At 49.6% G+C, this 11,337-nt stretch overlaps 1 protein-coding gene across 1 annotated transcript; it reads right to left on the bottom strand.

The window, feature by feature from the left end:
• Positions 1-2,443: 2,443 nt before the first annotated feature.
• LOC104662015 (neural Wiskott-Aldrich syndrome protein) lies at positions 2,444-9,343 on the bottom strand. Its single transcript, XM_030930848.1, is given in 5 exon segments — positions 2,444-2,652; positions 2,655-2,820; positions 7,444-7,482; positions 7,484-7,518; positions 9,134-9,343. Coding segments are annotated over 5 exon segments (597 nt in total). The 3' UTR covers positions 2,444-2,505.
• Between the last annotated feature and the right edge of the window lie 1,994 nt (positions 9,344-11,337).

The following is an 11,337-nucleotide window of genomic DNA, read 5'->3' as shown; positions in this document are numbered from 1 at the left end:
CTGATGTAAATGACAAGTTGATGGGTGCTGATGAGTTGATGGGTGCTGACGAGTTAATGGGTGCAGCACAGCAACATGGCACAAGTATACATATGTAACAAACCTGCACATTATGCACATGTACCCTAGAACTTTAATAATAATAAAATAGTAAAAAAAAAAAAAAGAAAGAAAGAAAATCCAGTTGTTGGCTGGGCATGAAGGCTAATGCCTGTAATCCCAACACTTTGGGAGGTGAGGTAGACAGATTACTTGAGGTCAGGAGTTTAAGACCAGCCTGGCCAACATGGTGAAACCCCATCTCTACTGAAAAAAAAAAAGAAAAGAAAAAAGAAAAAAAAATTAGCTAGGCATGGTGGTGCATTCCTGTAATCCCAGCTACTTGGGAGGCTGAAGCAGGAGGATTGCTTGAACTGAGAGGCAGAGGTTGCAGTGAGCCGAGATTATGCCACTGCACTACAGCCTGGGTGAGAGTCTGTCTCAATAAATAAGTTAATTAAATTAAACACATAAAATTAAAACACATAAAATTAAAACAACAAAAAGAAAATCCAGCTGTCTATTAAGCCACACACTGGGGAGTTTTTGTTTGTTTTTGTTTTGTTTTTTTTGAGACAGAGTTTCACTCTTGTTGACCAGGCTGCAATGCAGTGACACCATCTCAGCTCACTGCAGCCTCTGCCTCCCAGGTTCAAGCGATTCTCCTGTCTCAACCTCTTGAGTAGCTGGGATTACAGGTGCGCACCACTATGCCTGGCTAATTTTTTGTATTTTTGGTAGAGATGGGGTTTCCCCATGTTGGTCAGGCTGGTCTCAAACTCCTGACTTCAGGTGATTCACCCACCTCGGCATCCCAAAGTGCTGGCATTACAGGCGTGAGCCACTGCACACAGCCTGTATAAGTGTTATTTATGTTAACATGCCATTATTAATATTTTAAAATAAATGAATATTGAAAATTTTTTCCACTTGAACTTCTACTACCGTAAATATCAATAGATAAAACTCGTATGAATGAAAGCCCGCTGAAACCCTCAGCCATTTCTGAGAGGGTGAAGGGTTCCTGAGTGCAGTGTGTTTGCGATCTGTCGGTCTCAACCAATCGTTCTTGCTGTGCATAGTAGTTCTTGCACACAACTAAACCGCCACTGTCTGACAACCCTGGCACCACTGGGCACTTGTGGTCATGGAGACAGGCCAGGAGGTTGCAAAGGCAGAGTGCCTTCCTGGGCCTCTGATCTGGGCCACTCTCCCTGTCAGTGTGGCTGATGGTGCCTGGCAGTCACCTGGGCAGTCCCCTGCTTCTCTCTTTGGGCCAGTGTTGGCTCTGGAGGCTCCTGGTGCATCTTTGTCTTCAGTCTGAATGCTGCACTCAGACTTTACCCTGAGGCAGGCAGGACACTGCCTCAGCCACCTGGGTAGCCCTTTGTGTGATTACCCCATCCAGGCTCCATGAGTCATTCCTTCTCCACTGCCCCCACCCTACCCCATTTCCAGACTTGAGAGTTTTTAAGATGGCCTCCCACCTGCATGCCATTGGCTCTATTGCGTTTCACCAAGAATCTGATCTCCTCTGCTTTATATCTTCCAGAAATTCTCCAATGTTCTGGTCTGTTGGTGGCATTTTTCCTGGTTTTCAAGGGCTTCTAAGTGTTTTTATATTTATCTTACCACATCAGATGGCGGGGGAGATGGGTAGGAGAGGTGCAGTTGAACCTTGAACAATGTGATGGTTGGAGAGCCAAGCCCTCACGCAGTCAGAAACCCTTGTATAACTTCAGGCTCCCTCCAAACTTAACTAATAAAGAGCCGACTGTTAACTGGAAGCCTTACTGGTAACATTAAAAAATCAGTTAACACATACTTTGTATATGTATTTATATAGTATTCTTACAATAAACTAAGCTAGGGAAAATAAAATGTCATTAACATCATAAGAGAAAGTATTTACTAAGTGGAAGTGCATTATCATAAAAGTCTTCATCCTAGTTATCTTCACGTTGAGTGGCTGAGGAGGAGGGGCTGGTCTTGATGCCTCAGGGTGGCAGAGAGGAAGAAGTGGAGGAGGTGGGAAAGGAGGCAGGAGAGGCAGGGACACTCTGGCCTGTATAATTCTGATTGAAAAGCCTCCCTGTGGGTGGACCCGCACAGTTTGCACCTGCTTGTTCAAGGGTCCGCTGTGCTTGAAAGTGTTAGTCAGCAGTCCTGACAAATGTAAACAATGGTTGAATGAATGAGCAAGGGAGCCTTAAGGGTGGGGAGGGGCGGGTGTCGGCAAGGACCTTCCTCCAGGACAGGGTTGTTGCGAGGGGCAAATGGTGACTGATGATCCACAAGAAGGCGTACCTGTGTGACAGCACCTGTCAGCCAGGTGGGATCAGGGTGCAGCCTGTCGTCTGCTATTGTCGTCAGGAGCTCAGCAATGGATGGAAGTCCTAGGGGGACAACACACACAGCTTAGCAGCAGGTGCCTCTCCCTTTGGGCCTAATTTAGCCGATGGGAGTTTAATTTAGCCACGGGGACGTAATTGCTAGAAGAAAAGGGAAGAAAAAACCTGATGCCCTCACCGCCTTCCAACCTTCCAATCCTGACTCTTCAGGAAAAGCCTGGCTCTCAGACGTCTCCAGAGCGCCTGGCCAAGAGTGAGAAGGCGAGGGCTGGTGTGGGGGTGGGGGGGGGGGGCGGTGGCAGGATGCTCCCCAGAGGCGGAGGGGGGTGCAGGGAGGGTGCTGCAGGCGGCCTGGGAGTTTGGGGGTGCCGCCCTTCCTCCTGCCTTGGGCAAGACCGGTGGATACTGTCGAGTATGTTGTGGTCCCCTTCTTAGGAAAAGCACAGAGAGCCCTTTAAAGATGTGGACCGGACAACAGCAGGGGGGCCAGGGTGACCACGGAGCAAATCAGGGAAAGGAAACTTAGGTCGCCACACATTTGATTTAAAAGAAAATAATTTTCCTCCTGAAGCAGAGGCTGGGCTAGGTGCCCTGGCACAGGCACAAAACCAGAGCGAACCCTTGCCGCTACTCTGGAACGTCGGGCCACACCCTCCGGATATGGGAAAGGCTTTCTTCTCTATTTCAAATGACCCTGTTTCACCTTTTTTAGATGCAAATGTTTATTTGGTCTGACTTTGAAATACCTCGGTGCAGCTGGAATAATTGAAACAACCCTGTAAGCAGCAGCAGCACTCCCCGACCTTCTCACATGCAAACCCTCTGCTGGAGCCGCCAAGGGCCCTCGCGAGACACCTGAGGGGCAGCCCAGCCCCTCCCTCCCTGGGCCGCACTGGCCGTGCCGCAGCTGGTCACCCGCACGAGGACCTCGGGGTTGCCCTGCAGACTGGCACTGCTGCAGGGGAGTGATGGCAGCTGCCGTGGAGCCAGCATTTGTCGGGGACCTGGCATACAGGCCACCGGCTCTGGGAGAGGGCTGCGGGGCTGTGGGGCTCACCTTTCAGGGATTAGCTTGTTCAACTTGACTTGTTCCCCCAAATCTTACAAGTACAGAGGATGTGCAGAAATCTGAGAGAGAAACAACCTCCGCAGCTCGTTGTTGTGGGGATTAAATTAGTAAGATGCCTAGAAAATACGATTCAGGAGGAGTGTGGGTGCGTGTGACTTGGTGGTGGGTGGGCTCCACTCACCACCCTCCCTCCGCACCTGTCCGAGGCATTTGAACCAGAGCAACTCCATTTTGAATAGCCTGAGCCCAGCAATTGGAAGCCAGCCTGAGCCCAGTTCCCAGCTCTGAGAACATTGTGCTTGTAATAGGAGCAAGCGGTGTGTGCGGAGTTGGTTCCTTGGGGTGGGTTCCTGGTCTCGCTGATTTCAATAATGCAACCCGGGCCCTTCCCGGTGTTATAGCTCTCAAAGATGGCAAGGACCCAAAGGGTGAGCAGCAGCAAGAGTTACTGTGACGAGCAAAAGAACAAAGCTTCCACAGCACGGAAGAAGACAGGAGCAGGTTGCTGCTGCTGGCTTGGGGGAGGGGGGAGGCCAACTTTTATTCCCTTATTTGTCCCCTCCCATCTCCTGTTCCTGTACTATCAGAATGCCCTTTTCTCAATCCTAGCCGGGATTGGTTAGTTTTAGAATTCTGCTGATTGGTCCATTTTACAGAGCGCCGATAGGTCCATTTTACAGAGCGCTGGTTGGTGCACTTTACAAACCGCTTGCTAGCTACAGAGCACTGATTGGTGAGTTTTTACAGAGCGCTGAGTGGTGCATTTTACAATCCCTTGCTAGCTACAGAGCACTGATTGGTTCGTTTTACAATCCTCTTGTAAGACACAAAAGTTCTCCAACTCCCCACTGGACCCAGGAAGTCCCGTTGGCTTCACCTCTCAGTGGGACTGTGTTTAGGGGACCATTCCACCCAGACACAGTGACCTGACCATGGGGTGCAAAGCTGGGGCCCAGACAGCCTTCCAGACAGCCTTTTACTATATTGGGGATGTGGCTTTATGGTGTCATGCTGGCCCACTCCCTCCAGAAGAAGCCTGATGGATCAAAGATGGAAACCAAAAAAATACCGGAAGAAAATGATTAAAACAAAAAAACAACTGTTGGCCAGGCGCGGTGACTCAAGCCTGTAATCCCAGCACTTTGGGAGGCCAAGGCGGTCAGATCATTTGAGGTCAGAAGTTTGAGATCAGCCCAACCAACATGATGAAATTCCTACTGTGCTGAAAATACAAGTCAGCTGGGCATGGTGGCGTGCTTGCAGTCCCAGCTACTCAGGAGGCTGAGGCAGGAGGATTGCTTGAACCCAGGAAGTGAAGGCTGCAGTGAGCCAAGATTGTGCCACTGCAGTCCAGCCTGGGTGACAGAACAAGACTCTGTCTCAAACACACATACACACACACAACTGTAATCTTGGAGAGGGTTGAACTCTTTAATGATCTTGCAAAACCCTGTGGCCATAAGCAACACAATTGATTTATTCTACCAGATAAGAAAAAAATATATCTGCATGGCAGAAAACATCCTGCTTAAAGATAAAAAAAAAAAAAAAAGGATAAATAGAAAAAAAAATATGGCACATTCCTAAGATGGAATTTACCCTGCAGTCATGAAAAAGAATAAGGTATACTTAAGTCTATGTGAAAACAGAATCATATGCATAATAACATACGTAACTTATGGCACAGGCAAAGGGCCACTATAAATCAAAGAAAGAAATCCAACAACTGAATTGAAAAATGGGCAACGGGAAGAAATCCTTCACAGAAAAGAAAAATGCCTCTAAACATTTAAAAATATGCTGAGTGTTATCACAATAAGAGAAACGCAAACGGAAATATCAATGAGATCCTACTTTCCACTATCAGATCAGCAAGTTCCAAATTTTGACAATGGCCTTTCGAGTGAGCTGAAGGGACATGCTCCATGGGGGAATGTAGTCACATTTACCAGAACTGCACGCATATGTGCTCTGGCCCAGCAAGCCCACTTCACAGTCTTGTCAAGACATGTAATACAGAAGCTCATCAAAGCATTGCAGTGATTGGAAAAGGATAGGAACAACTTAAGAACTATCAAGATTAATTACATCACATCCCTAGGTCAGGTCTGCATTACCATGCAGTCATTGAAAAAGAGGGCGGTGGCTGGGCGTGGTGGCTCTCATGGTGTAATTCCAGCACTTTGGGAGGCTGAGGCAGGTGGATCACTTGAAGTCAGGAGTTCGAGACCAGCCTGACCAACATGGTGAAACCCCATCTGTGCTAAAAATACAAAAACTAGCCGGGTGTGATGGCGGGCGCCTGTAATCTTGGCCACTCGGGAGCCTGAGGCAGGAGACTCGCTCGAACCTGGAAGGCGGAGGTTACAGTGAGCCGAGATCACACCATTGCACTCCAGCCTCGGCAGCTCCGAGTGAAACTTCAGAGTGAAACTCCGTCTAAAACAAAAAAAAAGAAGGAGGTATATTTAGGTCTGTGAAATGCAGCAATCTTCAGAGTATACTGTTGCATGAAAAAGAGGAAGCTAGAGGGTATGTGTATAGACTTATCTCATTTGTTCTAATGAGTGTATGTGTGTGTGCACACAGAAATTCCTGGTAGGATGCATAGAACATGGACATTCGCGTGTTTTCTCTGGGTTTCCTCTGGTGCTATGAACTAAACGTTTCTGTACTCCTCCCCGCAAATTCCTATGTAGAAATTATCAGCCCCAGTGCGATGGCATTAGGAGGTGGGACCCTTGAGAGGTTAGGTCAAGAGGATGGAGACCCCAAGCTCTCTTCCTCTTTCTCTGCCATGTGGCCATCTGCAACCTGAAGAGAGCCCTCCCCAGGACCCAACTATACTGGCACCTTGATCTGGGACTTCCAGCCTCCAGAACTAGGAGAAATAAATGCCTGCTATTTATTTATTTATTTATTTTATTTATTTATTTTTTTTGAGACGGAGTCTCGCTCTGTCGCCCAGGCTGGAGTGCAGTGGTCGGATCTCAGCTCACTGCAAGCTCCTCTTCCCGGGCTCACACCATTCTCCTGCCTCAGCCTCCCGAGTAGCTGGGACTACAGGCGCCCGCCACCACGCCCGGCTAGTTTTTTGTATTTTTTAGTAGAGACTGGGTTTCACCGTGTTAGCCAGGATGGTCTCGATCTTCTGACCTCGTGATCCGCCCGTCTCGGCCTCCCAAAGTGCTGGGATTACAGGCTTGAGCCACCGCACCCGGCCAATGCCTGCTATTTATAAGCCACCCAGTCTGCGGTCCTTTTTCATAGTGGCCTGAGCTGACTGAGACCACCAGGTAAGAGACCTGGGGTCTGGGGTAGGTAGCATTCCCATTGTCTCCTTTATTCTGTTTGAATGTTTGACTCCAAGCATGAAGGACATTTTTAGTTCTTTTGTTTTTTTGGGTTTTTTTTGAGACGGAGTCTCACTCTGTCCCCCAGGCTGTGGTGCAGTGGTGCAATCTCCACTCACTGCAACCTCCACCTCCTGGGTTCAAGCAATTTTCGGGCCTCAGCCTCCTAAGCAACCAGGATTACAGGCATCTGCCACCATACTCAGTCAATTTTTGAATTTTTAGTAGAGATGGGGTTTCACCATGTTGGCCAGGCTTGTTTTGAACTCCTGACTTCAGGTGATCCACCCACCTTGGCCTCCCAAAGTGCTGGGATTACAGGGGTGAGCCACCACGCCCGGCCATTTTAAGTTTTTTAAAACAGTCAAAGCCATGCCTGGGGGAGGCTGCAGTTTGGCTCTGTCCCACCCTTGCCTGCTGCTGGTTGTAAGTGGGGCCAGCCCAGCTACTCCCTGGGTCAGGGTCTACAAGGCCAGCCCTGGAGAGGCAGATCCACAACACAGCCAGCGCAGCACCAGGACAGGTGCCCTGGGCTGAGGTCTGCATGGGGCAGCAGAGGCAGAGCCTGCCAGACCTGCAGACATTTCTGCAATTGATTATGTTCTTACTTGTCCCTAAGATGAGCACTTACCTAGGCATCGCTGATGCCCTCTGGTTGGGGCGAGGGGGGCGTCCCAAATCTGATGCTGGAGCAGCAGGGGATCCGCTGTGGGTGGAGACCAACAGGCAGGCTCTGTGCCGTGGGCTAGCTGGTGCACCCAGGACGCCTCAGCTCACACCCTCCTGGGAAGGACTGCCAGCCACTTCACAGGCAGAGCACAGAGTTGCTGGCTCCACCCCCTGTGTGTGGGTGGCCCTCTGTAGTCACCAGCCTGGCTGTCTGCCTCCTTGTTCCAGGCATGGTCTCAGTGGCCTCAGGCCCTCCCTCCTGAGCCTGATTAAGCAGCAAAGCACTCTGCAGTAGGGGACACTCTCTTCTTAGGATGAGGCGGTGATTCTCACTAATAAGTGCTTTTCTTCTACCACATCATGTGCATTAAGTGTTTTGTTGTTGTTGTTGTTGTTTGCCTTTTTTATTTTTATTTTTTTGGACACGGAGTCTTGCTCTGTCGCCCAGGCTGGAGTGCAGTGGCCCAATCTTTGCTCACTGGACCCTCCGTCTCCCGGTTTCAAGTGTTTCTCCTGCCTCAGCCTCCTGAGTAGCTGGAACTATGGGCGTGCACCACCACACCCAGCTAATTTTTTGTATTTTTAGTGGAGACAGACAGGGTTTCACCATGTTAGCCAGGCTGGTCTTGAACTCCTGACCTCAAGTGATCCACCTGCCTTGCCCTCCTAAGTGTATATTTTTCTCTTACTTTTTTTTTTTTTTTGAGAGGGAGTCTTGCTCTGTCACCAGGCTGGAGTGCAATGGTGCCATCTCAGCTCACTGCAACCTCTTCCTCACAGGTTCAAGCGATTCTCTTGCCTCAGCCTCATGAGTAGCTGGGATTACATGTGTGCGCCACCAAGCCCAGCTAATTTTTGTATTTTTAGTAGAGACGGGGTTTCACCATGATGGCCAGGATGGTCTAGATCTCTTGACCTTGTGATCTACCCGCCTTGGCCTCCCAAAGTGCTGGGATTACAGGCATGAGCCACCATGCCTGGCCATGTATATTTTTCTAAACAGACACCTGACCGTGCTGAGGTCATCCATTGAAGATCCCCAGCACTTGCTGGCTTCCCTGAATTCAGCTGAATTGCGCGTGCCCACTGCTGCTGGGTAACCTATGGCAGGCACAGCTGTGGGATGAAGCAGGCAGTGTGCATACATTCCACTGCACAGTCTGTGGCCTGGCCAAGCCCCTGGGCATTTGAGGCTCCGGGCAAGGCTTCGTGTCCTGACAGTTTTGGGTAGGGGCAGGAGGTGGGTGAGCCCGGATCCCAGCAGCGGCATGGCTCCCTGGGTTTTCATGTCATCTGTGCCACCTTCTACCAGGATCCTGCAGCAGCTGAAGGGAAGCCCCTCTCCTTTTAAGGGTTAAACCCCCAATGGCACAGAGCAATTTACCTGCCCTTGCATGGTGAACACTCCCATCTTTATCACATCAGTAATTCTTGCTAAAAGCAGATGTAATTTTGAAGGTGGGTAAAAGTAACTTGAAAAGTCAGCGGGCAGATGGCAGGGAGCCTGCTCATCCTTCTTTCAAACTGTCATCAGCCGCACAGGTCTCAGCTGCCATCTCATACTATTATTATTGCTATTTTGCATGTGTGCACACCTCTTTCCGTGGGTGTGGAGGGAGGGGACTGAGCAAAGCCTCAGGGAGGCCACATACGTTCTCAGCGCCATGCTTGGCTGGTGACTGGTCATGCACCATTGGCAGGGCCTGGAGCACGTGCAGGGAACAGAGTTCCTGGCTCTGCACACTCAGCATGTGCGTTTCATACTGTCCCCTGGCTGGCTCCTCTTTCTGGGTTTGTGTGAGCAGAACAGAACACATGCTGGGGACAGGGCTTGCCAGAGGGGCTGCCCAGGTTATTTCCATCTTGGCGATGATGACAGCACCCTGAGCTCATTTGTTCTTCACAGCAATCCCAGGAGGTGGGAACCACTGTTATCCCCATTTTCCTGATAGGTAGACTGAGATGTGAGTGAGGGGAGCAGACGCGACGAAGCTAGGACCCAAGGACAGGTGAAGGCAAGGAGGGACGATGCTGCTAATAATCAGGGCCATTCATTTGGCCTGACCCAGAAGCCTGGGCAGATGGAGGCAGCTGGCACTACAGAGGCCATGGGGCAGGAGCAGTGGGGGCCAAACCAGAGGGCTTGATCCGCACTCTGGGAAGCCATTGAGATCCCAGGTTCCTTCCACGGCATGCCTCAGACAAGCCTGGAAGTTTGTTCTTTGGAGAAATTGTAGAGAGGTGGCTCTAGGCTCAGGGACTGAAGGACAGCAGAAGGCAGAGGTGGGGTTCTGGACTAAAAAGGGGTCGAGTTATAAGAAGAAAGACTTCGCCTACACTGAGGAGATCCCCAAGACCCTCTCCCGACTCTACTCCCAGGAAGCTGGCAGCATGACCTACATGCCCCAGGCAGGGCACATGTCCCTCAAGAGGAGATCTAAACATGTTTGCAGGTGAGGGTTGCCCAAAAAAGAATCTGCTATAGCCACCAGTCTAAAATCATCCCCTGCCAGCAAGAAGTCTTCAGTGAGCTCTTCAGGGCGGTGCCCTTGGAGATGAACCAACTGTCAGTGGTCATTGAACACAGGAGTGAAGCAGCCAACATGGAGCACAACCAGCAACACGTAGGGAAAAGGCACTCGGAGGAAGCAGAGGGAAGGGGCAGAGCAAAGCTTAACATGAAGCCCCTATCAGTCACATTCTTGGGAGCTGACAGAGTAGATTGCATCCAGGAAACAAGATTGGCATTCTAGGCCAGGCGTGGTGGCTCACGCCTGTAATCCCAGCACTTTGGGAGGCCGAGGTGGGCAGATCACCCAAAGTCAGGAGTTTGAGACCAGCCTGGCCAACATGGTGAAACCCCATCTCTACTTAAAATACAAAAATTAGCCGGTCATGGTGGCCCATGCCTGTAGTCCAGCTACTGAGGAGGTTGAGACAGGAGAATCACTTGAACCCAGGAGGTGGAGGTTGCAGTGAGCTGAGATCACGCCACTGCACTCCAACATGGGCAACAGAGCAAGACCACACACACACACACACACACACACACACACACGCACAAAGACTGGCATTCTAGCCAAAAGGAATCATCAAAGCACAAGAAAGAGGACATTTAATAAATAGGATAGAAGGTGGAGTCAAGAAAATTGCTAGAAAAAAGACAAAGAGATTGACAATAAGACACCAAAGACAACTAGCATGTCAATCAGATGATTCGGGGTTCCACTAATTAGAGTTACAAAAGGTGAGACCAGAGACAAGGGGGAGACATTTTCAAATGAATAATACAAGAAAATTACCAAGTGAAGGATGGGAGCCTCTGAATGGAAAGAGCCGGTTAAGGGCCATCATTTTAGAATTCTACACCAAGGCGTATCACCATACAATCTGAAAGCATTCAGGATGAAGAGAAAGCCTTGTAAGCTAGAGGTTGCAGGGGAGAAGAACAATACACACAAAGATTTAAGGATGAAATGACATTAGACTTCACAATGGCAGCACTGCAAGACAGGTGACAATGGAACAATGCCTTTGAAATTTTGATGGAAAATTATTTTCCGCCTAAATTTCTATATCTTTCCAAATTATTTTTCAAGTATAAAATAGTATAACTGCATTTCTAGGCATGCAACATCTTTAAAACCTTTGCCTCAGGAGATACTGGAGGATGCGCGTGCCACCCAAACAAGCAAGTAAACCAAGAGACAGGAGGACCTGGGGTGCAGGAAGCAGGACCTAGCCCAATGGGCAGGCCAAGAGAAGCCCCAAGGTAACAGTTTGTAACAACAGAACAGGAAGTCAGAGGGCCCTGGGAAGAAGGCCTCCAAGGAAGGGGGAACTGCCAGCCTATGGG

This window comes from Rhinopithecus roxellana, chromosome 5, assembly GCF_007565055.1.
Source record: "Rhinopithecus roxellana isolate Shanxi Qingling chromosome 5, ASM756505v1, whole genome shotgun sequence".
NCBI classification, from domain to species: domain Eukaryota; kingdom Metazoa; phylum Chordata; class Mammalia; order Primates; family Cercopithecidae; genus Rhinopithecus; species Rhinopithecus roxellana.
This window is presented reverse-complemented; position numbering and strand designations above follow the sequence as displayed.